The sequence below is a fragment of the Lissotriton helveticus genome, chromosome 4_1 (assembly GCF_964261635.1).
Source record: "Lissotriton helveticus chromosome 4_1, aLisHel1.1, whole genome shotgun sequence".
Taxonomy (NCBI): domain Eukaryota; kingdom Metazoa; phylum Chordata; class Amphibia; order Caudata; family Salamandridae; genus Lissotriton; species Lissotriton helveticus.
The window spans coordinates 1,824,050,426-1,824,074,826 of NC_136063.1; the positions used below are offsets into that span (position 1 = coordinate 1,824,050,426).

A 24,401-nucleotide genomic window follows, 5' to 3' on the forward strand; every position below is an offset into this window, starting at 1 on the left:
TTATGGGGTGGTGCATGACTTTGGCCAGTTATGGCTACAAAGAGAATTCCTGACTTCATCAGGTACCCCCATACGAAATGGAAAAGTGGTTCAAGACCTTTTAGAGGCAATCCAATTTCCAAAGGAATTGGCAGTGGTCAAATGTGTTGCTCATAAGAAGGGCCTTGACCCTGTATCTTTGGGAAACGATTTTGCTGATCGGGTGGCAAAACAATGCGCCATGGAGCAGATGCGAATAAATCCGAAGCGGGGTGGGACTGGAAACAGCTGCCAACTTAGGATGTTTGAAGAAGTGCCTACATGGGATGAAGTGAGAGAATGGCAGCATGTGACGCCCTGGGAGGCTTAAGAGAAGTGGAAGGAGGAAGGTTGTAAACCAAGACGTGAGGATGGTGTCATTGTGGGCCCAAATGGTATGCCTGTGTTACCCAGACAACTACTTGCCCCAATGGCCAGACTGATACATGAAGGATCACACATTGGTAGGGATGCCATGATTCTGGTATTTCAACAGACTTGGTACAACAAGAAATTCAGGAAAGTAGCAGAGTCCCTTTGCCAGAGGTGCTTGACATGTCAGCAGTTCAACGCTGGCAAAAGAACCGTAGTTGAACTAATGAAAATTGGGAGATCAGGGGGTCCCTTTGTGAGAATACAAATTGATTTCATCACCATGCCACGATGTGAGGGAAAAAGATATGTCCTTGTCATTATCTGCCTATTTTCAAAGTGGGTGGAAGCTTACCCTGCCACACAGTGTGACGCCATAACAGTAGCCAAGCTCCTACTAAAAGAGTTGATACCTAGGTTCGGGGTTCCAGTCTTTATTGACTCAGATAGAGGCACCCATTTTCAGAATGAAATTTTGGCCCAGCTTTGCCAAGCATTCGGGATCACACAGAAGCTGCACTGTGCATATCATCCAGAGGCTTCTGGAGTGGTAGAACAAATAAATGGCACCATAAAGAATAGATTGGCAAAAATATGTGATTCTACTGGCTTGATCTGGATAAATGCCTTGCCTCTTGTTCTGATGGGACTCAGAAGCATTCCAGATCGGAGAACAGGCCTGAGCCCCCATGAGATCTTGATGGGAAGAGTGATGAGACAAGCATGGGTACCAGGATACAAACTGTTAAGCATTTCTGATGATTTGGTACTTGAATACTGCAAGCAACTGAGTGACCAAGTGCGTTCTATCTGTCGCCAGATTGGGGCAGACGCCGTCGCCAACCAGACAACACCAGTTCACAAATTGGTTCCTGGTGACTGGGTTAAAATAAAGAAGCACACTCGTTCAAGTTGCCTTGCACCAAGGTGGGGAAAAAAGCGGCAAGTAATCCTGGTAACGACGACCGCTGTGAAGTGCGCCGGCGTTCCCAAGTGGATCCATGCCAGCCATACCCAGAAGGTGATACCCGACGAGGAGCCTGGAGCAGAAGGTCGTCCAGCTGAGGGGTCTGCAGATGTTGGTCCTGAAGTAGCTGACGACAGACGACCGAGCACCAGCCCAGCTGAGGGTCCCACAGACGTTGGCCTGGAGGTAGCTGATGACGCGCGGCCAAGCACCAGTACTGCTGAACATCCAACGGAGGCTGGTCCAGAAGTAGCTGATGACGAGCTGCCGGGAATCTGGCCAGAAGATTGGATACCCATAGTCGATCTCTCTGGAGATCCACTCAGAACAAGAGAGCGAATAAGAGAAGACAGAGAGTGGAATAGTTTGGTCGAGCAAGGCACAGGCGAAGACCCTCAGATCATTGAGATTCACATCAAGTCTGAGGACGAAGAAGAAGGTCAGACAGGGACAGATCAGGTGATTGACACACCTCCACTAACTCCTGAAATAGAAAAGGGACAGACTAGAAAAAGTGTAATAGTTCGAGCAGAAGAAAATCAAGGGATCGAAGTGCTTGAACAGGATCAGTTAGAATTATGAACATGTTCAGGACAAAGAAATAGAGACATTCAAAAGCAAAAACAAAAATTCACCTGAACCAGGCCAGCTTAGTAACCAGGCAGAAGAAATAGATACAAGACCTGGGACTAGTCAGACAGGAAGGGAAGAAACAGAAATTGAAGTGCCACAAACAAGTGAAAATAAAAGGACGTTAGAAGAAAGCCAGATCACAGTGCCAGCAAAAAGACTAAAGAAAAAGAAGCACATAGAGCCAAGGTATGTTAAGAGACTGAAATTAAGAATAAAAACAGTCCAAGAGAAACTTGGAGATATAAGAAGAAGTCCCTGAATTGCAGAAATACCTGAAGATAGCTCCAAGAGAAGAAGTGAGCGAATAAAAAGACAAAACGAAAAATATCAGGATCCGGAGTGGACCTACTTAATCTTGGAAAATTTTGAGGAACTTGATATCACTGACGAAAGTGACGGAGAACAGGTTGCTGAGTACTCTGAAGAAGAGGAAGACGAGCTCACCTGAGGTTGCACAGAGTAAGCTATCTGTGTAAACTTACAAAGAGGGGTTGAGAAATTTCTTCTGAGCCAAAATGTCTGAGTCAAGAACGAATGGAAGACCTAGTTGCAGTTGTTGCAAAACATGCTGCAAAGTATGTGTATGTAGTATAGTTATAGTTATATTAGTTTGGATAGGACTAACAGTTTTCATTCCCTTTATGGTTAGTAAAAATACTAATATTTCCCCTACACAGATTACTGACACTGAAGAACTGACAACACGAAGTGTAGAAAGACGTGAGAAAGCACTCAGACAAACAAAACGAGACTTAGATGCATCAGATGAGGAAGGACTACATTACCACGGAATTAGGAATCAGACACACTTAAATGTTTTCGCAAACTTGTTAGTACACTATGTAGAGACTATGGAGATAGAGGATTGCTATGTCTGCATGAAGCTACCTACTTCTGTAGCTGAAGGCGTGACATACCATCACTTGCCTCTGACATATGGAATTTCCTGCAGTATTTTAGCAAGCTTATTTTACAAAAGAGGACCGTTACAGTACTATTACTCTAACAATGACGTGATCTTTTCTGAACTTCCCATTCGTGGAAATCTGAATCCTGTACATACCAAAAGTGACGTAATACGTTATATGGGAGACTACTTTCTGACTATAGGCAATATAGACATAGCTGAAGCACATAGAGACAACTTGACCTGTTCATTGCATGAACAAGAAAAAATATTTTTAAACATGGCAGAGAAGAGAAGGGAGAGTTTCCAAAGAAAGGCAAATGACAAAGGGCAGAAAACGCCTAAATGGGCTGAGAACATGCAAAGCACCTCAACTGGCGGGGCGGGACCTGCTCTGTTGCTGGATTTCGAAAAGAAAGGGAAACTCTGTCTTCACCGCGAGAAGACTGATTATTATAATAACATTTTCATTGGTTCCAGTCAATGTGAGCACAATTACAAGGTAATTGGAGGTTGGGGATTCAAAAATGGGTCAGAGCCTGTGTTTCCTGGAATTTATTATATATGTGGAGACAAAGCTTATTTCAAATTGCCAGATCACTGGTATGGAAACTGCTACTTTGGCATTGTCTTCCCGAAAATATACCATGTGAATGAAATTGCTGGAAGCAATGAAAACACTAATGGCTTAGTGTGTAGTAAAAGAGAAAGCGTAGGTGAAATAATGGTTAGTATTTTTAGTGCACTGATACCTGGAGTGGGAGTGGTTCTGAACACTCACAGAATTTGCAAATTGTCCACAGTAGTGGATGTGCTGTCTACTGACACAGCTCATGGATTTCTGCTGGTCAATACCGAAATGGTTGCGATCAGATCAATGGTTTTACAGGACAGACTTGCTCTTGACACCTTATTAGCAAAAGAGGGCGGAGTTTGCCGGATGTTGAAGGCGCAACATTGTTGCACTTACATTCCGGACAAAAGCGTGCAGCTCAAAAGATATGTGAAAAACATTACTAATTTGGAAAAGGAACTCAAACCACTCGAGGTTGACAGTGCCTGGAAGAGACTAGTTGATGGTCTCTCAAATGTAGGTCACTGGTTTGCTAACTTAGGTAGAAGCTTATTGTTCAAAGTACTGATGCCAATTGGAATTATAGGTCTTATCCTATTTTTCATATTCGTCTGTTGCAAATGCCGAAGGCATACTAAGAAGTATCAGGTGAATGCAAGAGGAGTGAAACGGAATGCGGATGAGCTTGAATTGGAGGAAATGATTAATCAGATTTACAAAAGGGTGAAAAAATTCTCACCCTACCAAAAATGAGAAGGAAAAACTGAATCGCATGTTTGAAGAGATAGAGTTGTACAAAGTATGAAAGAAAGTTGGCATCTGGTTCCATTTATGTGAGATGATAGTAAATATCATCAAAGAGGGGATTGATAGAGCAAGATTTCGCATCGCGACTTGCTCGATTCATGAACCTCGATTTGTCATAACCTCGTAACAAACGTACGTTATTATTAATATCTTTATTTTGGAGATGCGTGAAAGGTAGCGAAGCTTGCCTATGTGTTCTACTAATACGATTAATCCTCGTCCCTAAAATGGCCGCTGCTTGGCTTTTCGTTTCTGCGCATGCGTGAGGCATAGTCAGCTGACATGACGCAGTCAGAATTCGAGAGGGAAAAGGTGCGCATGCGTAATAGCAATAACGTGCTGAAGCTTTGTGCTGCTGCTCCTGTGATGTTATTTGTTGCACTTATTCACTAATGCATAGTATATTTTTATAATGATGAACTAAAGTACGAACTTATAACATGTAATACATTCATTTATTTCTATGTATTAATTTGTTTTCGCTTACTTTTCATGTATCCTCGACACTGAGGGGTAACGGGGCTGGGGAGTCCATCTTGGAGGGTATTTCTGCGCAGAATCAGCCGTGGTGCGGTGACATTGAAACCAAGCCAAAGAAGGTTGATGCCAGAGCCAGCATGGGAACTTGCACCTTCGCCCAGCCAAGGCATCATGATTGTATTCTATTTGTTTCAAATTGTGTTCTTTCCATTGTATTCTCTGCGACTTCTCGTGGGAACCCCAATCTTGCTAGGCGGCACCCTAGGATGCTAAGTAGGGCTTGTAATAGTCTGTTCTGATTGGTGTGTTAACCAAATCCTACCTTAGGACCAATCGAAATTGGGGATTCTGACACTTTGCAACATTTGGGGGGTGGTACCCTGTCCCAAAACAGTATATCTACCCTGGGTTCACCTAGGGAAATTGTCCGACTTGTCTGAATAGCTGACCTGTCACTGACCCAACGCACTCAATAGGTGACTTGATACAGAGGTGCTGCGGAGCTCTCTGTCCGAAATTGACCATAGACTAAGGTTTTACTAAACCTTAAAAGTGCTGGCGGAGAACTTTGCTGGGAGTTCGCTGACCCAATCGGGGTCTTGACTGATAGCTGCAGAGAGGGTGGAGCGCAGGCGTTGCTTCCAAACTGCGGGTGCTGGTCGTGTCCTGGTGGTCCTTTCCTGATCCTAATCTGAGGGTTTCCTGTCCTGTCCTGGGTGTCCATTCTGCACCTGCTGTCCATTGAGGGGTATCCTTCCTTGAGGGTTTCCTGTCCTTAACTGACCCGTGGCCAGGGTTGTTTTTCACACCAGTCTAGGTAAATATTGCTCTAAATCTCTTGAAACTGCACCTTTCTATTTTTCTGTCTTTGCTTTAATAAAGACATATCTTTGCATACGATAAGTTTTTCCATGCTTTTCCGCAACTCATTGCATCTCATGAAACGTATGCATTTATTTTCATAGCGTGTTCCTATGTTACCCTTCCTTTTACAAATAATTTTCCTGTTTACAGTTTATAACTGGTTTGATGTGTTCTATAAATTTTCTCACTAAACTGAATGAAGAGATTTTTCTGAAGTTATAGCGTGTCCTATTTTTCACGTTAATCGAACTGTTTAGATTTCTAAGTTTTCCCATTCCATAGCATAAATGATTCTTGCCCTAGTTATTTTTCATCACCCATTTTTGACTCTTACATGATTAGTTTACTAGCTTAGCAGGTTCCCAGTCACATTTTCTCTTGAATCCAAATGTTTTGTTATTTTGCTTACTGACTTTCTGCTCAATGTAAGTTGGATTTTCACACTGATTTGAACTTTATATAAACTTTATAAAACTTCTAGTTGTCCGTGGTCATTTTATGAAAGTAAAGTCATTTATTGAAGTGTATATTATTTGCTGCCTTTCCTTTTACAGCCAGTTCCCTGATCCATTGTGGTCATAGGTACCCGTAACAGTGGATGGTAAGTCGGGTACACTAGAAATAATCGAAAGGAATCCCACAATTATTGGTAGTAGATTGTGACGTCATCCGATCAATGTATCTGGTGATTTGAAATATATGGGCCCGAAGCCGGAAGTAGCGAAATTATTGGTCGGGTGACCCGCGATCTCTAGCAATGTTGAAATATTAACTATGACTTTTGCAGATTTTATTTAGTAAAATCATTGGTGCTTTAAGTTTTTTTAATGAAACATTTACTTACCCTTGCGCCAAATCCACCATGTATGCCTGTGAATGACTAGTGGACTAGTGGGCAAAATGTTTTTTTTTGTTGCTTTTTAATATCAGTGCATACCCTCCTCTGTAATGAACACCTTCTGTTCTTACATCTTTTTGGAAACTGGTCACTAAGGCAATAATATGTGGTATGTTTTGTGTGGATTCCACAAGGTTTAATTAATCAGGAGCCCTTATAAGTTTGATTCCTTGACAAAAACATGCAATTGTGAAATGACCAGGCCTGCACAAACTTCCTACCATCCAGAGTTCCCCCAGGACTCCCTATAAAAATGCTACCTCACTTGTGTGGCGGGGACAAGTGCCTGCGACAGGGAAGGGCCCAAAACGTACTGTTTATTTATTACACTGGTTTTGCGAGGGAATCACCTGTGTTTCTGGTCCCAGGCGCAGCGGGCATCTGGGGAAACATACAAAACCCAGACATTTCGGAAAACTAGACACCTGGGGTAGTCCAGGGAGGTGTGGCTTGTATGTGATCCGAGCGGACCCAAGCTCTAAGGACTAGCATCGGGAGCATTGCAACTCCCACCCACCGCCATGTGTGAGGCGGATCCCAAGAGTCTTAGCAAGCAGTGGAGAAGCATTGATGACACTCCAGCTGCTGCCTCCGGAGGACCACCTGTGAGAAACACGAGGACACTGGACTGCTGCTAGGCTGCATGTGAGGAACTTACTGGAGGCAGCCACTGCAGCTTCAGTGCCTGCAGAAGGGTTGCGCTAGAAGGCTCTGGTCACTTGTATCCTGCTGATGACTGTAAGGTTGGTTTATGGGCAGACAGCTGAGAGAGAACTTTCCTGCCATATAGCACTTCATCACTGGAACACTTTTGACTTTTATTAACAGTTGCAGTGAAAATCTGACTGCCAGAGGAGCTTAACTTGAATATCACCTATATTGAAGAAGAATAACTATTACCACGAAAGCGAGGGAGTGGGACTCAGGAACTCTCCTAAAACTCTAGAGCCCTGACCTAATGGAACTGTGTGTATTGATTATATAGATTATGGATGTTGTCTTTTACTCTGTGTTCGTATGTAAATATTTATTTTTTCATAAAAGCAAGTATTTGACTGGGAAATCATGTATTGCTGCTGCTGAAAGAATTTTGAGTTGTGAATCTGTGTTTACCCCCATCTCCCCGTGTCTGTCCGCCCCACGAGAAGCCTTAGACTTCTTGACCAGTCCTAGCAGAGCAACTGCTGAAGGGGTACTTGGCCCAAGTGCTCGGGATCTCTAGTAGGTTGGTACCCGGGTCATCAAGAGTGGCCTCAACCCCCACGTTTGGGGCCCGTTACCTTCCACTTACCCATTGGCCCGATGAACTGCGTTATGACACCCATATCCTGTTTGCGGAAAAATGATTAAGGAGATATATTTGTGGGCGCCATCTGAAGTTGAAAAAAGGAATGCAGGATTGTGATCAAGGGGCTTAAAACTTAACGCAGATAAAACTGAATTATTATTATACGGTCCAAAGCAGATGCTTTCATTCCTTCGGCTCGTACCCTACTGATTATTCACAAAAGATTACAGATAGTTTAAAGAATCTTGGTATCATCGGGAATACTCCTCTCACCCTTAAACTTTACTTTGATGGTATCACCAACATTTGCTGCAGTAGTTGGAGCTTGAATCAATTCTAAGTTGGACTATCGGAATGCTTTTAGTAGAGGATTCCCGAAGATACAACAGCACAGAGTGCAAAGATTTGTGTCTAGCCTGGGGATCGTTTTAACCAAACATAATTTACGAGGCAGCATATTTTTTTGTGACATTTACCCCCAAACTGAAGATCATCAAGAAAATGTCAATGCTATGAAGACATTTCACAGCATTAAGAGAGGTGTGCATAGCAGCAACACTGAGACGTAAGAGGAAATGTATCAAGAATTTCATTCGAAAAGTGCAAGTCACAAATCCCCCGGACACTGTAAATCACAGAAAGAAACAAAAACCCCAAAGATTGTGGGCCAGATTTCTTAATTTAAACACCTTCTGTTTTTTAAAATAAAATATATGGACTTCAATTCACTTCTATTGGATATAGGCCCTTAAAAAACCTCTTTATCTCCATATAAATGTAACCCCATGGAATTAGAAAAAGCAAATGAAGCAGCATATCATTTCCCCAAAAATTAAAGTCACAGCAATAAGTAGAGTTGCTTATCTGGAATGGTAATAAAAACACTGCAAATGTTGAAAGTAGCAATGTTGAAATGTACTCCTTTTTCAACTAAGGGATATCAGTGAGTGAACATGCAGAGGATTAAACACAAACCATATCATCATTAAGTCCTGGGACAGACTTGCTTCGATCACCCATGGAGCTGCCTTCGCTCCCGAGATCTTCAGGCCTCAGATCCATCACAGACTTGCTGTAATCTGAAAAGCAGACACATTGGGGTTAAAAAAACATTCTTCTCAAGCACATGAACAATCTCTTAAATGGAACCTGGGTCTGAAAGGCATAAATGAGGTCAACGGTCATAGTGAAAGCTGATTCTTCTTACCAGAAGGCTTCATGACTTTTTGGGGATTTCTTTTAAATATCATTTCATTTTCGTCGGCTGACCCTCCACTGCGGTGTCCATAGCGGGTTTCCTGGGTGAAATAAAATTCAGATTACAACAAGTTGAGACAGGTTTTGATAGTGACAATTAGATAAAATTATATGTTAAAATAATCAAATGGAACTATGGACTCAACATACTTCTTCATTCAGACTACCATAGCTGAACACGAAGTATAGAAATGTTAAAATTTTAAGATTATCAGCTCATCAACAAACCCACATTTGCCAGAATCAACTTTCACAGTGGAATGGAGGTCGTTTCTACCTTGATGAAAGACAGCTGCCTCAAGCTCAACTTGGACAAGACCGAAGTTCCCATCCTGGGATCCGCCTCCTCAGCGTGGGACAAGTCCTGGTCACCTGCCGAACTAGGAACCCCTCCCATCCCTACGGACCACACACGCAACCTCTGCATCATACTAGACTCATCTCTCACAATGAACCACCAAATCAATGCAGTATCCTCATCCTACTTCCACACGCTTCGCCTGCTTCGAAAGACATTCAGATAGATCCCCACAGAATCCAGAAAGAGGGTCACCCATACACTCATCACCAGCTGACTTGACTAAGAAAATGTACTCTACGCCTGCGTCGCCCAGAAACAATTTTGGAAGCTACATAACGTTCAAAAAGCTGAAGTCAGACTGGTCGTTAACATCAACCGCAGCAGCTACATAACACAACACCTCCGACAACTCCACTGGCTCCCAATCAAAAAGATAATCACCTTCAACCTCCTCACACATGCATACAAAGCTCTCCACAACGCAGGACCAGAATATCTAAACCACCGCCTCACATTCCACAAACCCGCCAGACACCTCCGCTCCATCAAACTCGCCCTGGTCTCCGTCCCACGGATCCACAAGACCAGAACCGGAGGAAGATACTTCTACCTCACTGTCAAGACCTTGAAAACCCTGCCCCTCCACCTCAGGCAATCCACATTGTTTATCCAATTCAGGAAGGACCTCAAGACCTCGCTCTTCAACTGAACCTCCACACCCAGACTGATCAGCAGACTCCGCTCCCCCCTTCCTCCCTCAGTGCCTTGAGACCATCACGGGTGAGTAGCTGCGCTATACAACCTCCTGATTGATTGATTGAGCTACATACCTCATAAAACCTGGATATATTATTTTAAAAACCCAAATAGAACCAACGGGGCCCAAACATTTGAGCACGCCACACTGAGATGAAATCCATTGGACTGAGGCAGATAGTTCCGAACATACTGCCATAATCAGTCTGTGAAATTTAAGGACAATGAGGGCTGACGACATTGGTAATCTTCCTAACAGTTCAGAAGCAGACATACTTCAATATCCAACTACTGCTTTCATAGCCTTTATTTGACTCTACATATGCAATCTATTGCTTTGCTCTCATGATTTGATTTTAATGTGACTAGCCTATAATTAAGGTGAATTGCACCATACACTTAGATAAAATATGTGGACAAAACTACTTAAACAATGGCCATGACAAATGAATGAAAAAAAAAAAAAAGGTTTTTGGTACCAATAGAATGATTAGACACTTAGCAATCTGTCCATTGTTTTAACCCCTTCGCTGCGCGGGGGGGGGGGGGGGGGGGGGGGGGGGAAGGGAGAGTGGCACGCACAGCGCCCGCATGCTCATGACGAGCTCAGCTCGTCATGAGGCACGGCGCTCCTGTGCTCATGACATCACAGGTGCACCGGCTCCCGTGGAACGCTCAGCACAGCAGGGGAATTCTCCCCGCACCTGAGCGTTCCACGGTTCATGACGAGCTGAGCTCGTCATGAGCACTGGAGCACCGTGCCTCATGACGAGCTCGGCTCGTCATGAGCATGGTAAAGGTTAAAAAACATTTAGGGAAAATCCAGCAGTCCTAAGTAACTTTCCAAATGCTATTTAGATAAATAAAAACGAATAAACAATATTCTTATAAGTGACAGAGCGAGGAGAGGAGAGCAGCTCAACCATACAATGTTCCTGGATTTACTGCTACACGACCCCTTAAACAAAAATTTAAATCAAAAATCCAAAGACAATATGCACAAGAATGAGGACCAGCTGACATTCCAACCAACTGGGGTGAACTAGGAGGGAATACAACTGAGGTTACAATTAACCACAAAGAAACTACTCGTAAGCAACATGGGCCAACTGGGACAGAGACCCACTGTTGAGCAAGAGTTGAATGAAGAGATTAACTCGTCTACACAAAGATGGCAAAAGCTTTTAAGTCAGAAGACTTAGTAGGACCACTACTGTGCATGCCGAGAATATGAGAACACCAATGACAGAGGGGCGTAATGCAGACCCCCCCCTCACCCTTCAGTAGGCCTCTCATACAGCCCAAGGGCCTAATAAATCTGTAGGGGGTGGGAGTCTCAGGGGCCCCACACCACATCCTGCAGGTGGACCATAATTTAGCATTATGCCACTACACTGACATGGAGAGTTCAGAGAACCATTAAACACCATAAGAGTGCTGCTGAAATCACAATGGCACAGGGAGCTTGCTAAACACAATTGTTCCCCACAAACAGAAAAGAGGACTGTGGGCACTAAAGGCAGCCTGGGATCAGGTTCAGGAGGTGAACTTAAGCTATCACTCTCTAATGGTGTACGGCACCCTTAAACCAAACCCAGGTAGACATTTCAAGCATCATATTTGACCACAATCTGAATATAGCAGTAGCAATCAAAAAAGGAAAGTTCCTACTTAGAGCAATGAGGGTGCACTAATTCTGTAGGCATTGAATCACAAGCTCATCAAATAATTTGCGTTGACACACTTTGTTTGAAAAATAGAAGCTTGAATGTAAAGATGCCCTTGAGTCTTACCAGTAGGCTTCAATGAATGAAGTGCACTATCCTCAAAAGATGAGAAAAGCTTCTTGATTAAAGCATGCAATCTCTCTTGCATGCTCTGAAGTGGATACGCGAGATCTTGCAGGGCAGGCTCACATGGCCAACGGTTGGATTGATGCCTATTTGTAACCTTGACTGATATCCAGCAGGAGGCCAGACAATATAACACAGATCTCTTGAGGGTGTGCAACTGAAGCCCAAACACTGATACAAAAGCACACGTTTTTTTAAGTGTTATACCGAGTTTCCATCCATCCAACCCTAAAGGCTTCGAACATTTATTTTCCCAGGCCTGCTGGAAGGTATTAGTTCACAAAGACCTTCACTTTGTCGCTATTCTACCTCATTTGTAATCTTTTTGCAGTTTTGAAGTGCATTGGCTGCACCTTCAGTGGTAGTGTGCTTTACTGAATGATGCGGACTGACCACATGATATCAATGCACAACACATCAAAGGTCAGGAATATCTTTAATCCATTTCTAGACATGTGGCAGCTACACATCGCAGTATTTACCAAGTCAGGATAGTGGAGGTTAAGCACGGATCACAAAGACCACACAGGCTAGCAGGACACCTCAGATATCACTTGAAAACAGTGATGACCCACACCTACTTATCCCCCAAAAGAACACAGCTGATGCCTCAGTCAGTAACGGTGATATTGTGGATTCATCACACTGTTCATAGAGTGGTGAGAACCACCACCACCAGCTGTAACGAAGTTGGAAAGATCTACGATCCGCTAAAGTGTACACGTGCATAGCCATGCAACTGAGCTCAAATTTACACAAATAACAATTTAAATACCACTACCATGTCTTATTTCTTTCATCCTAATGCAGGGTGTCAGAGCACTTTACATCACACGTACACATTATACATTGACCATAAATCATATGTGTGTAAATCAATGTGTAGGATGCATTGAAGAAGACAGCGAGGGTTACAAGGTGTAGGAGCCACATGCCCTTCATACCTCACTGTGCTATATTAGAAGGATCACACTTTAACTGCAATTAACAAAAGGATCTCTTTATTAAAAGCAGTAACCCATTTACCAATCTACATGAATCTATCTAAACCTATAACAACCAAGTACCTATTGTCCATTGAAATAAATGTGAAAAAATACCAGCTGCAACGTCTTCTTGTGTTTGTGACAAAAATAAATGTGCAGAAATACAGATAAAATGACCCAAAAATTAATATGGATAAATACAGAGGGAAATGTAAAAAAAAAAAAATGAAAATACTATGAAACCGAGAGCCCTATTTATAAGAAAATTGCAAGTTACCAAGAAGCTCCATAACCATATAGAGGAACGAGGCCGAAGGCAGAGTAACTATCAGACCGGCACCATAGGCGTGGGTCTCACCAGCATTCTTTGCCTTTGGCTCCTGTGTTTTTGCTGTTAGTTGGACTCCGTTTGGCTGGTGTAGATGCTTTGGGCACTTTGCCACTGCTGTTCAGTGCCGAGGTGCAAGTGCTCCCTTTGTTAATTGTTGTCATGGATTTGTGTTTCCATGATTGGCTGATTTGATGTACTACTCAGCCCCTAGCACAGTGCACTGTGTGCCCAGGGCCTGTAAATCAAATGCGGCTAGTGAGCTGCAGCACTGATTGTGCCACCCACATAAGCAGCCTGTAAAAGTAACTTTGGCCTGCCATTGCAGAGCCTGTGTGCAGTCTAGTACTGCCATGTCGACTTGGCAAGTGTACCCACTTGCCAGGCCATACTCTTCCTTTTTCTTACGTAAGTCACCCCTAAGGTAGTCCAAAGGTACCCCTGTGGGCAGAGTGAAGTGTATGTGAAAGGTAGGGCATGCCCTGGTGTGTGTGGCATGTCCTGATAGTGAATTACTGCCAATTTTGTGTTTCACTATTGCAAGACTAGCTGTTCCCATAGGATAGAATGGGGATTTTGCTTATAACCTCTTATTAACAGAACTACCCCTGGGGAATAAGGTAGGAAAATAAAGTTTAGTATGCCTGAACTCAGAATGTTAAAATGCATCTTTTAGTGAGGCTGATTTTTACATTCTGTATTTGAAAATGTCACTCTTTGAAAGTAGGTATTTTCTTACTTGGCCATCCAGTGTGCTTCTGCTATTTTTGTGTATTGCATGTCTGGCTTTGGAGTGTCATAGGCTGGGGAGGAGCGGTGGCTCCAGAGAGCCTGATTAGTCAGGGCTGGACTGCATTTACAGCAGGGGGAGGAGATGTCCTTTCACCTGAATGGTCTGCCTTTCACAATGCTGCCTCCACCTCCTGCCAGGAAGCTGTACCAGAGAGGAAACAACTGTTTTTTGACCAAGTACAGGGCTTCTCTGTCACCAGAGAACAAAGGATTTTGTAGTATAAATATTGGGGCCCAGAACTGTAGATAACTTCTGGAAATCAGGAGGAACATTTGCCAAGGAGAAGTACCGGAGAAGCTGGGGAGGAACACTGCCCCTGTGCTCTTTACTGTCTGGGGTTGGCCTGCAGTGGCTACTTGCTGCCAAGAAAAGGAGAAAGGACTTTGCTGTTTGCGGTGCCCCCTGCTTGAGGAATATCTTGAAGGGCTTGAAACTGAGCTTGCCTTCTGTTCTGAAGTCTCAGGGACACAAATACTTAACCACCAGCTCCCCTGAACTTTCTTGCCGGGAGTTTTGACCTGCAAAGAGGTGTCTGCTTTTGTGTTAGACCTCTAGAGACTGTTTTCTGCTGGAAGTTGGAAAATCAATGCAACACCGAGAAGCGGGACGCATCTGTACCTGTTTCTGACGCATAGCTGAAGAAACGATTGCAGCGCCACCACGGCTCGAGAAATCGCAGCACGCCGCATCAAGAGCAACTATCTTCGAAGTCCGAGATCACTGCACCAATCCAGACGCAAGCCCTGCTGTGTGGCTGCAAGAATCCATGCATCGACCAGGATCATCAAATCGCACGAGGCGCTAAGTCTGGCGCACAGCTGGGGGACGCAGTGAGAGGCCGACGCATCATCTTCTCTCCGGTAGGGAACCAACGCATCACCTCCCCTGCGCAGCAGTAAGGAACCGACGCATCTCACCTGGAGCAAGGAACGGATGCATCACCTTCCCTGAGTGTAAGGAACTGAAGCATCACCTTCCCTGCGGCCCGTTTTGTTTGTTTGCATGTTTGCATGACACATCCAAGGTACTTTGTATGAAACATGTTGCATCTGCAATAAGCTTTGAACTGAAATTTTACTAACATCTGAAAGTCATATTTCTATTACTGTGTTGCAGATTTTTGTCCTTTGGTCTTGTTTTGGCTAAAGATTACTTATTTTTCTAAATTGGTGTGGTGTCCATTTATAGTGTTTTCACTGTATTTGTTTACAAATGCTTTACATACTGCCTCTGAGATAAGCCTGTCTGCTCGTGCCAAGGGGGTGAGCAGGGGTTATTTTAGAAGTGTACCCCCCTAGAAGCAAGGGTCCCTATTAGGACAAAAGTCCCTGCCTCTGCCAACGAGAGATCACCATTTCTAACAGTACTTTCATTAAGTTATGGAATGCCAAGGTGACTTACAATATCCTCATCATGTACAGCAGGGGATACTTTAGCCCGTATAATACATGACCACCATCACCTTTCCCAGGAACCACTTATATCTTGGTGCATAGCTCTTTCATAAAAAAGAGCGAGCATGTTTGCAAACATGACGAATAAAAATAAAACCTCTAGTGCAAAATTAAAGACATCAAAAACCTGTAAGATATTTGTTGCAAACAGATATTAGAAACAGTTTCATACAAGTCACTTAAAAAAAACGGTAGCCTCCAATATGTAGAAAATGCCTGACGGACTCTAGCTTTTCTTTATCTAAGGAGTGCAAAAAATAGTAATATTCCCTCAGTTTGTCATAGAAAGCTATTAAATTAGAGCAGAAGTAAGAAAAGCAATGATCCATGTTCCTTGCTTTAAACAGCTGATCTAATTATGCTCGGTCACCTGACCCGCCTTTCACCTCAGCTGCTGGCTCTGGCAGCAGGCATTGAAACGTCAGGTTTTGACATCTTTTCTTTGAAATGGGTGACTGGGTACGTCACAAGTCGCCGATTATAAAGAAATTAGGAGACTGCCATTTATACAGGGGTTACTAAATCCCATTTATCATATAAATGATAGATATGAATTCAAGGCACATAAATGTGGATTTAATAGCTAACCTATATTTACCTACATATCTTGATCCTGTTATCTTGGCATTCCATATTTTTGGAGAAATACTTTGATAACTGTTAGAAGCTGGTTCTGACACTAGGGGCCGCCCGGATTTTTCGCTTTTTGAGCACCTAATTGTTGAGCTTTTACGGTGGGAGAGCCTCATAATTTGGGACTCATCCACAGTGAACCCTTAATGAAGGAGACTGCATGAAGATTTTACTGGTGTCCGCCTGGCTTGACTAGGCCGCTGCGCAGCAGCTGGAGTATGGGACACTGTGCTGGTTACATGCAGACACGGGTGTACATGCGTGTGCACACGTGTAGGAGCTGCGCAGGGGAGATTCCTAGCGTGCGCAGTCCAGGAGCAGCTACAGAGTGAATGGTGTGGCAGGACTTATGCAGAATTGGGTGGTGACATGGAATAGGCTTTATACCCTGGGAAGGAACATGCCAGGGAAAGTCGGTGTGTTTTACTGTGTTTTCACTTTATTATTCCCCTATGGGGATGTGGGGCCCATGGCTAAAATGACTTCCACAAGGCCTACAGATTCCAGACATGCACTAAAGTCCATTGTAGAGTAGGTGAAAATAAGTATTCTGCAGAGTTCAAAGTCATATGTACTGCTTTTGGGTCATACAGAACTGTCATATTTCTCTGAGCTAGCCATGACCAGACCCAGGCTGAAGGTTGACCTCAGCTGGATGGATTGATAACCTTTCTTCCACAAGCTAGGGCCTCCTCTCCACAAAGAAGATGGGTGGGGCTACAGGCTCATCCATTAGCAGCTGTCACTGGGTGCCGGCACCAGTTTGCACCCAGGAGAGAAGGCAGTGAAGGGGAGGAAGGACTTGGGTTTCAGAGGCCATGTGGCCAGAGACACTGGACGACTCCATTTTGAACAAACCCAGAGGCTGGACAAGAAGGAGGGGCAGGGGCAGGGAAGTGATGTGTCGCTGTTTGATAGGACCCACAGAGACTTTCTGCCAGCCCCCTACTCAACTTTTAAAAAGTACTTGCACAGGAAGAGAAGCTCTCTCTGGGGTGTGGTCTGCTGAGGTGGAAGGTGCTGGAGCCTGGCAATGGGCAGTTGGAAGGAGAGACCCCCTGTCTGTCACCCAGGCCCCTAACAGCACCAGAAGAAGCACCCTGGACCGGTGCAGGGGCCTCTGCGCAGGGAGAAGAGAGGCGCAGGAGGAGAGCCAGGTAAAAGGCTGGCGCAGGGAGCCAGTGCAGACCGCTCCCTGCAGAGTGCACCCTCTTGGAGACCCGGAGAGTGAAGAGTGTTCCCAGTGGCTGGGGGCGCCGCCAGGAGCAAGAAGATGCGAAAATGGGGCAGATCGGACCTCCAGGGGCTGAGATATGGCCCCCAGAAGTTGAGCGACCTTGGACCTGTGACCCCTGACGGCGAAGCGCGTGAGGCTCCGCCACTGGTCCCGGAAGGCCCCCAGGGTGGGTCAGGTCCCGGGGACTGCCCTCCAATGTGAGGAGCCTGCGGGGGTCCCGGGTGGGACCGGGGCCCCGAACAAGGAAGGAGGAGCCAGGGGCCTGGGTGGGACCGGGCCCCCGACCAAAGCACGGAGTGGCCGGGTGTGGGCTTCCCGCGTCGCATACCCTTACCCAGGGGTCCGGGTGGGACCGGGCCCCCCACCGAGGCCCCAGAAAGCTGCAGGAGCTTGAAGCGCCCCATGATGCCTTGCAAGGCATGAGGAATGGATTGTTTTTGGCGTTTTGGTGGCCCCCAGAGGAGAGGGGTCACCCTTGAGTGTGAAAAGGTGCTGGGGGGAGCTGCTGGAGCAGCACAGTCTCACCCCCAGCACAATGCTAAGTCCCACCCTAAGTTTCTTGAGGATTTAAAAAGAATAATCCCTCAACTCTCAGCGAAGATTGCATCACCTCCTAGGCTGGAACTTTTGTTCTACAGCTGGGGGTTCATTGAGAAGTGCATCAAAGATTGAAGGGCTGAGTTGGAGATGTTTCGAGAAGGGCATCCCCTGGAGGTGAAATGGCGTAATTGCACTGAAATGCATTTATTAATGGTTATTTCTTTTAGAGGGACTGATGTTCAATGTGACGTACTGGTGTAAGGTGATGTCACGAGCAAAGTGGATTTAAGTGGCTAGACACTCCTGCTAGGGTGTCTGACGGTATTTACAACCTAATCCTGTGATCATCTGTGATGCCTTTAGGGGCTGTAATTGCAATGCATTTTTAATGATATCCAAATGTGCTGAGTACTGTCATTTTAAAGTGTGCGTAAACATGTAGTCTTGCTGCTGCGCTTAGGTGAAGACCCCAGACTGTTAGCCCTTAAGATGTAGAGGTGTATACTTTAGGGTCAGTAGGAGATGCTTGGTCAGGGTCATGTGTCACCAAGGCAGGTGTATCCCTGTTTAATGCTTGTTGAGGTAATGGGAGGGGGACGCCACTGGGATGGTGCCAGTGGGCAGGGCCCTCGCTCCAGGATAGGTTCAACTAATCTAATTGCATTGGGGGCAAGATGATGTGCATACATGGGAGTGGTGGTATTAGACCAAACCCCTCCCCCCCCCTGCGGGAGGGGTGGAGATGTTATGCATGTCACAAAGTAATTTCAACAGCTTATGCATATTTGTAAATTGGTGTACAGTATTGAGTGGTGTGTGTGTTTAATAAATGTACTCTTACTTTTATAAAGCAAAGTACAGACTGGAAAATCAATTGAGTGTTATTTTTGCGCACCTGCAAATGGCGATTACTAGCCCACACCACCTCCCTTGAGTAAGCCTCAGACTGCTCTGCAACGCTACCCTCTGAGAGTCAGGCGCTGCCCTAGGGTGTTTGGTTCCCAGTGAAGGACAAATGTGTCATGTTATTTGTGCAGGCCTCACAGATGCTGCCTCGTTTTCCAACATTGGTGGCAGCGGTGGGATACATAGTATCCCATTCTGGTGTGCATTTATAGCATTTGATAAGTCCAGTTTAGCCACACATTACCTATGCAGTAATGAGCGAATGGAAGAGCGCAAGGCTCTGAGAAGGGTTCAAAGTTTTGGTTATGTGAACTAAAGGTTTGGGAAAGGAAAGCCACGTGCCCATATGTGTCAAGTGAAAATATTATGGTTTAAATGTAAACTGTATTGATATGACCGCGCTATGTTGATTATCATGTGCTAGCGGGATGGTGCTTTCCAGCAAATGATTACAAACAAACGTTCTAAACCATATTGTACACCTTTGAACCCTAGCACTACACGCACTACACCTGCATGAGGAGGGTGTCTCCTCAAGAGATAGGAACAGCAACTGATACCTACATCACAGAGGGAGGTGTGAGGGTGGATTGATCTTTATGGGGACAGGAGAAAAAGGGGGTCCCGGGAGGTTACCACACTTTTAAGGGCAGAGAGGGTTTCCACAGAAGGGGCCCCAGATATCCTTCCCCCGCTGAAAGTTTCTTGCTATTGGCGCAAGTCAAAACCACTTGAAGGGTGGGGCAGGAGGTTTCTTCACTCCAGGTAGTAACACCCCAGGGGTTCCCATGGTTAGGCACCCTAACAAACTTTTCCCACGGTGGGAGGAGGGTGTGGTAGAGTTGAGTGTCCGGCAGGTCCCCCAGGTTAACTGGTGGGGAGGTGAGCAACCCAGTGGTGGCCCCTGGTAGTGGGTGGCCCCAAAGGAGGGTAGTTCTTGAGTGATGGTGTGTAGTGGTAGCCCCTAGGTGGGCTAGGTAACTGACCCAGTGAAGATCTGAGTGGGGGGGATGTGCTCCCTAGTTTTCAGTTGAAGGGTTAGTGGTGGACGGTGACCAGTCCGATAGTTTCTGTGGGACTTGAACTCCAGGACCAGGAGCTGGTGGAGGGAACCTGAAGTGGTGGCTTGGGCGATGCCTAGCCGGTAACCAGTCAGGTAGTTCCTGTGGGACTTGGACCCAAGGACCAAGGGCATTGGGATGTTCCCCTAGCTCGAGCCAGGAGGTAGACTTCTGCAAGGTCGTACCACCCTGAACACAGGTGGGGCCTATCTTCAGTGAAGGGACCCTGTGTTTCGCGAAGGGGTGGTGCAGGCCTAGCCGGGATCTTTAGGGTCCCTGGCTGAGGGTGGTAGTACCACCCTGAAGGCAGGTGGGGCCTATCTTAAGTGAAGGGACCCTGCTCTTCAGAAGGGGTGGTGCAGGCCATCCAGGGACCATGTAGGTCCCTGGACAGTCTCCCAAGGTGCTGCCGGGAGACAGGGGAGAGCCATGAGAAGTGGGCCTGTGTCTAGCTAACTCGGGGCCCACCAGCTCTCTAAGGGTACTCCGGGAGGAGAGCGCGCCTCTCGGAGGGATGGGTGCATAGGCCCTGTTCTCGCAGCGGAGAACAAGGAGGAGGTCTAGGTTCCCGGGGTAGTTTCCGTGTGGAGCTACTGACGGGGGGGAATGAGCTGTAGGGGGTCTGACGAGGCACCCTCAGTGTTCCTCCCTAGCACTGCCAGTGTGGTAGTGAGGCCGGTCTGAGGTCCTATTTGTGGAGTCAGGCTAGAGGTCAGAGGAGCTTTTCTATGTGGGAAAAGAATGAGTGGCTGTGCTTTCTTTAGAGAAGACAGTCATCCCGAAAGGGTGGTGGCAGCAAAATGACCTCAGCGGCATGCTGAGGGTGAGGGTCCAGAGAAGTTGCATCTTTAGGGTGCAAGGACCAAAACGGAGAGAGGGTACTGGTTGGAACAAACTCTGGAAGGGAGACCAGCTAGTGACCCGGGGATAGGATGTAGACCTATCCCAGGAGACCGCATCAGTGCGGAGGCACTGTACCCTTATCCAGAGAAGTGATAGGCATAGTGTGCCTTGCCCAAGGGCAAAGGTGGGCCTAGTTAGGCTGAGTCTATGTAGACCATGAGTGACCTGGAGGTATCTAACCTAGAGCCTGGAGGGTTCTTAGGGTAGTCTGGGATCCCGGTCATGGGTGGAGATGTCATGGATGGGAGAAGCAGGTGGTCTGAGCAGATAACTGGTGAGTAAGGGGGTCTGGTCAGAACCCCTTATAACTAGTCATCGCTGACTACGGGAAGTGCACCCATGTAAGAGTGGCTACTTCTTTCCTGTAGGAATCAGCTGGGCGCGGCGTGTGTTAGAAGCTGGTTCTGACACTAGGGGCCGCCCGGATTTTTCGCTTTTTGAGCACCTAATTGTTGAGCTTTTACGGTGGGGGAGCCTCATAATTTGGGACTCATCCACAGTGAACTCTTAATGAAGGAGACTGCATAAAGATTTAACTGGTGTCCGCCTGGCTTGACTAGGCCGCTGCGCAGCAGCTGGAGTATGGGACACTGTGCTGGTTACATGCAGACACGGGTGTACATGCGTGTGCACACGTGTAGGAGCTGCGCAGGGGAGATTCCTAGCGTGCGCAGTCCAGGAGCAGCTACAGAGTGAATGGTGTGGCAGGACTTATGCAGAATTGGGTGGTGACATGGAATAGGCTTTATACCCTGGGAAGGAACATGCCAGGGAAAGTCGGTGTGTTTTACTGTGTTTTCACTTTATTATTCCCCTATGGGGATGTGGGGCCCATGGCTAAAATGACTTCCACAAGGCCTACAGATTCCAGACATGCACTAAAGTCCATTGTAGAGTAGGTGAAAATAAGTATTCTGCAGAGTTCAAAGTCATATGTACTGCTTTTGGGTCATACAGAACTGTCATATTTCTCTGAGCTAGCCATGACCAGAACCAGGCTGAGGGTTGACCTCAGCTGGATGGATTGATAACCTTTCTTCCACAAGCTAGGGCCTCCTCTCCACAAAGAAGAAGATGGGTGGGGCTACAGGCTCATCCATTAGCAGCTGTCACTGGGTGCCAGGCACCAGTTTGCACCCAGGAGAGAAGGCAGTGAAGGCAGTGAAGGGGGGGAAGGAGTTGGGTTTCAGAGGCCATGTGGCCAGAGACACTGGACGACTCCATTTTGAACAAACCCAGAGGCTGGACAAGAAGGAGGGGGCAGAGAAGTGATGTGTCGCTGTTTGATAGGACCCACAGAGACTTTCTGCCAGCCCCCTACTCAACTTTTAAAAAGTACTTGCACAGGAAGAGAAGCTCTCTCTGGGGTGTGGTCTGCTGAGGTGGAAGGTGCTGGAGCCTGGCAATGGGCAGTTGGAAGGAGAGACCCCCTGACTGTCACCCAGGCCCCTAACAGCACCAGAAGAAGCACCCTGGACCGGTGCGCAGAAGCAGGGGCCTCTGCGCAGGGAGAAGAGAGGTGCAGGAGGAGAGCCAGGTAAAAGACTGGCGCAGGGAGCCAGTGCAGACCGCTCCCTGCAGAGTGCACCCTCTTGGAGACCCGGAGAGTGAAGGAGAGTGATCACAGTGGCTGGGGACGCCGCCAGGAGCAAGAAGATGCGAAAATGGGGCAGATCGGACCTCCAGGGGCTGAGATATGGCCCCCAGAAGGTGAGCGACCTTGGACCTGTGGCCCCCTGACGGCGAAGCGCGTGAGGCTCCGGCGCTGGTCCCGGAAGGCGCCCGGGGTGGGTCAGGTCCCGGGGACTGCCCTCCAACGTGAGGAGCCTGCGGGGGTCCCGGGTGGGACTGGGGCCACGAACAAGGAAGGAGGAACCAGGGGCCTGGGTGGGACCGGGCCCCCGACCAAAGCGCGGAGTGGCCGGGTGTGGGCTTCCCGCGTCGCATACCCTTACCCAAGGGTCCGGGTGGGACCGGGCCCTCCACCGAGGCCCCAGAAAGCTGCAGGAGCTTGAAGCGCCCCATGATTCCTTGCAAGGCATGAGGAATTGATTGTTTTTGGCGTTTTGGTGGCCCCCAGAGGAGAGGGGTCACCCTTGAGTGTGAAAAGGTGCTGGGGGGAGCTGCTGGAGCAGCGCAGTCTCGCCCCCAGCACAATGCTAAGTCCCACTCTAAGGTTCTTGAGGATTTAAAAAGAATAACCCCTAAACTCTCAGCGAAGATTGCATCACCTCCTAGGCTGGAACTTTTGTTCTACAGCTGGGGGTTCATTGAGAAGTGCATCAAAGATTGAACGGCTGAGTTGGAGATGTCTCGAGAAGGGCATCCCCTGGAGGTGAAATGGCGTAATTGCTCTGAAATGCATTTATTAATGGTTATTTCTTTTAGAGGGACTGATGTTCAATGTGACGTACAGGTGTAAGGTGATGTCACGAGCAAAGTGGATTTAAGTGGCTAGACACTCCTGCTAGGGTGTCTGACGGTATTTACAACTTAATCCTGTGATCATCTGTGATGCCTTTAGGGGCTGTAATTGCAATGCATTTTTTATGATATCCAAATGTGCTGAGTACTGTCATTCTAAAGTGTGCGTAAACATGTAGTCTTGCTGCTGCACTTAGGTGAAGACCCCAGACTGTTAGCCCTTAAGATGTAGAGGTGTATACTTTAGGGTCAGTAGGAGATGCTTGGTCAGGGTCATGTGTCACCAAGGCAGGTGTATCCCTGTTTAATGCTTGTTGAGGTAATGGGAGGGAGACGCCACTGGGATGGTGCCAGTGCGCAGGGCCCTCGCTCCAGGATAGGTTCAACTAATTGCATTGGCGGCAAGATGATGTGCATACATGGGAGTGGTGGTATTAGACCAAACCCCCCCCTGCGGGAGGGGTGGAGATGTTATGCATGTCACAAAGTAATTTCAACAGCTTATGCATATTTGTAAATTGGTGTACAGTATTGAGTGGTGTGTGTGTTTATTAAATGTACTCTTACTTTTATAAAGCAAAGTACAGACTGGAAAATCAAATATTGAGTGTTATTTTTGTGCACCTGCAAATGGCGATTACTAGCCCACACCACCTCCCTTGAGTAAGCCTCAGACTGCTCTGCAACGCTACCCTCTGAGAGTCAGGCGCTGCCCTAGGGTGTTTGGTTCCCGGTGAAGTTATTTGTGCAGGCCTCACAGATGCTGCCTCGTTTTCCAACAATAACACTCCTTCAAACTCTATATTCTGATATACAACACGTTGTGTCCAGTAGAGGAGAACAGGCACCTTTCCAAAAAGCACAGCAATATACACACAAACAGGCTACTTACTACCTGTCACCATATAGATATATCAGCAAATAGCAGACCTAATAAGCAGGAGTAAGTCAGTAGAGGAGCCCTACCGATGGAAATCTACCATTTGTATTAGTTCCATGTTTACATCTGAGATTTTTGTGAAAGCTAGAAACCAATTTAAGCAATAAATCAATGTCTTTGTCAGAGTTCCAACTAAAACTTTTATGAATCTGGCTTATATTTTAATATTAACGACATTCTAGTGATCTATAATCCATAAATAACTATTTATTAAGTTTAAC

At 46.4% G+C, this 24,401-nt stretch overlaps 1 protein-coding gene across 3 annotated transcripts in view; it reads right to left on the bottom strand.

Annotated features, from left to right (window-relative positions):
- Positions 1-24,401, bottom strand: part of SYTL4 (synaptotagmin like 4) — a 964,177-nt gene that overhangs the window by 515,858 nt on the left and 423,918 nt on the right. For all 3 annotated transcript variants that reach the window (XM_078688458.1, XM_078688460.1, XM_078688459.1), the window contains 2 exons: positions 9,016-9,106; positions 8,784-8,887 (listed from right to left, as the gene is read on the bottom strand). In XM_078688458.1, coding sequence (XP_078544584.1) covers positions 8,784-8,887; positions 9,016-9,106 — 195 coding nt within the window. The remainder of the gene's footprint in view (positions 1-8,783; positions 8,888-9,015; positions 9,107-24,401) is intronic.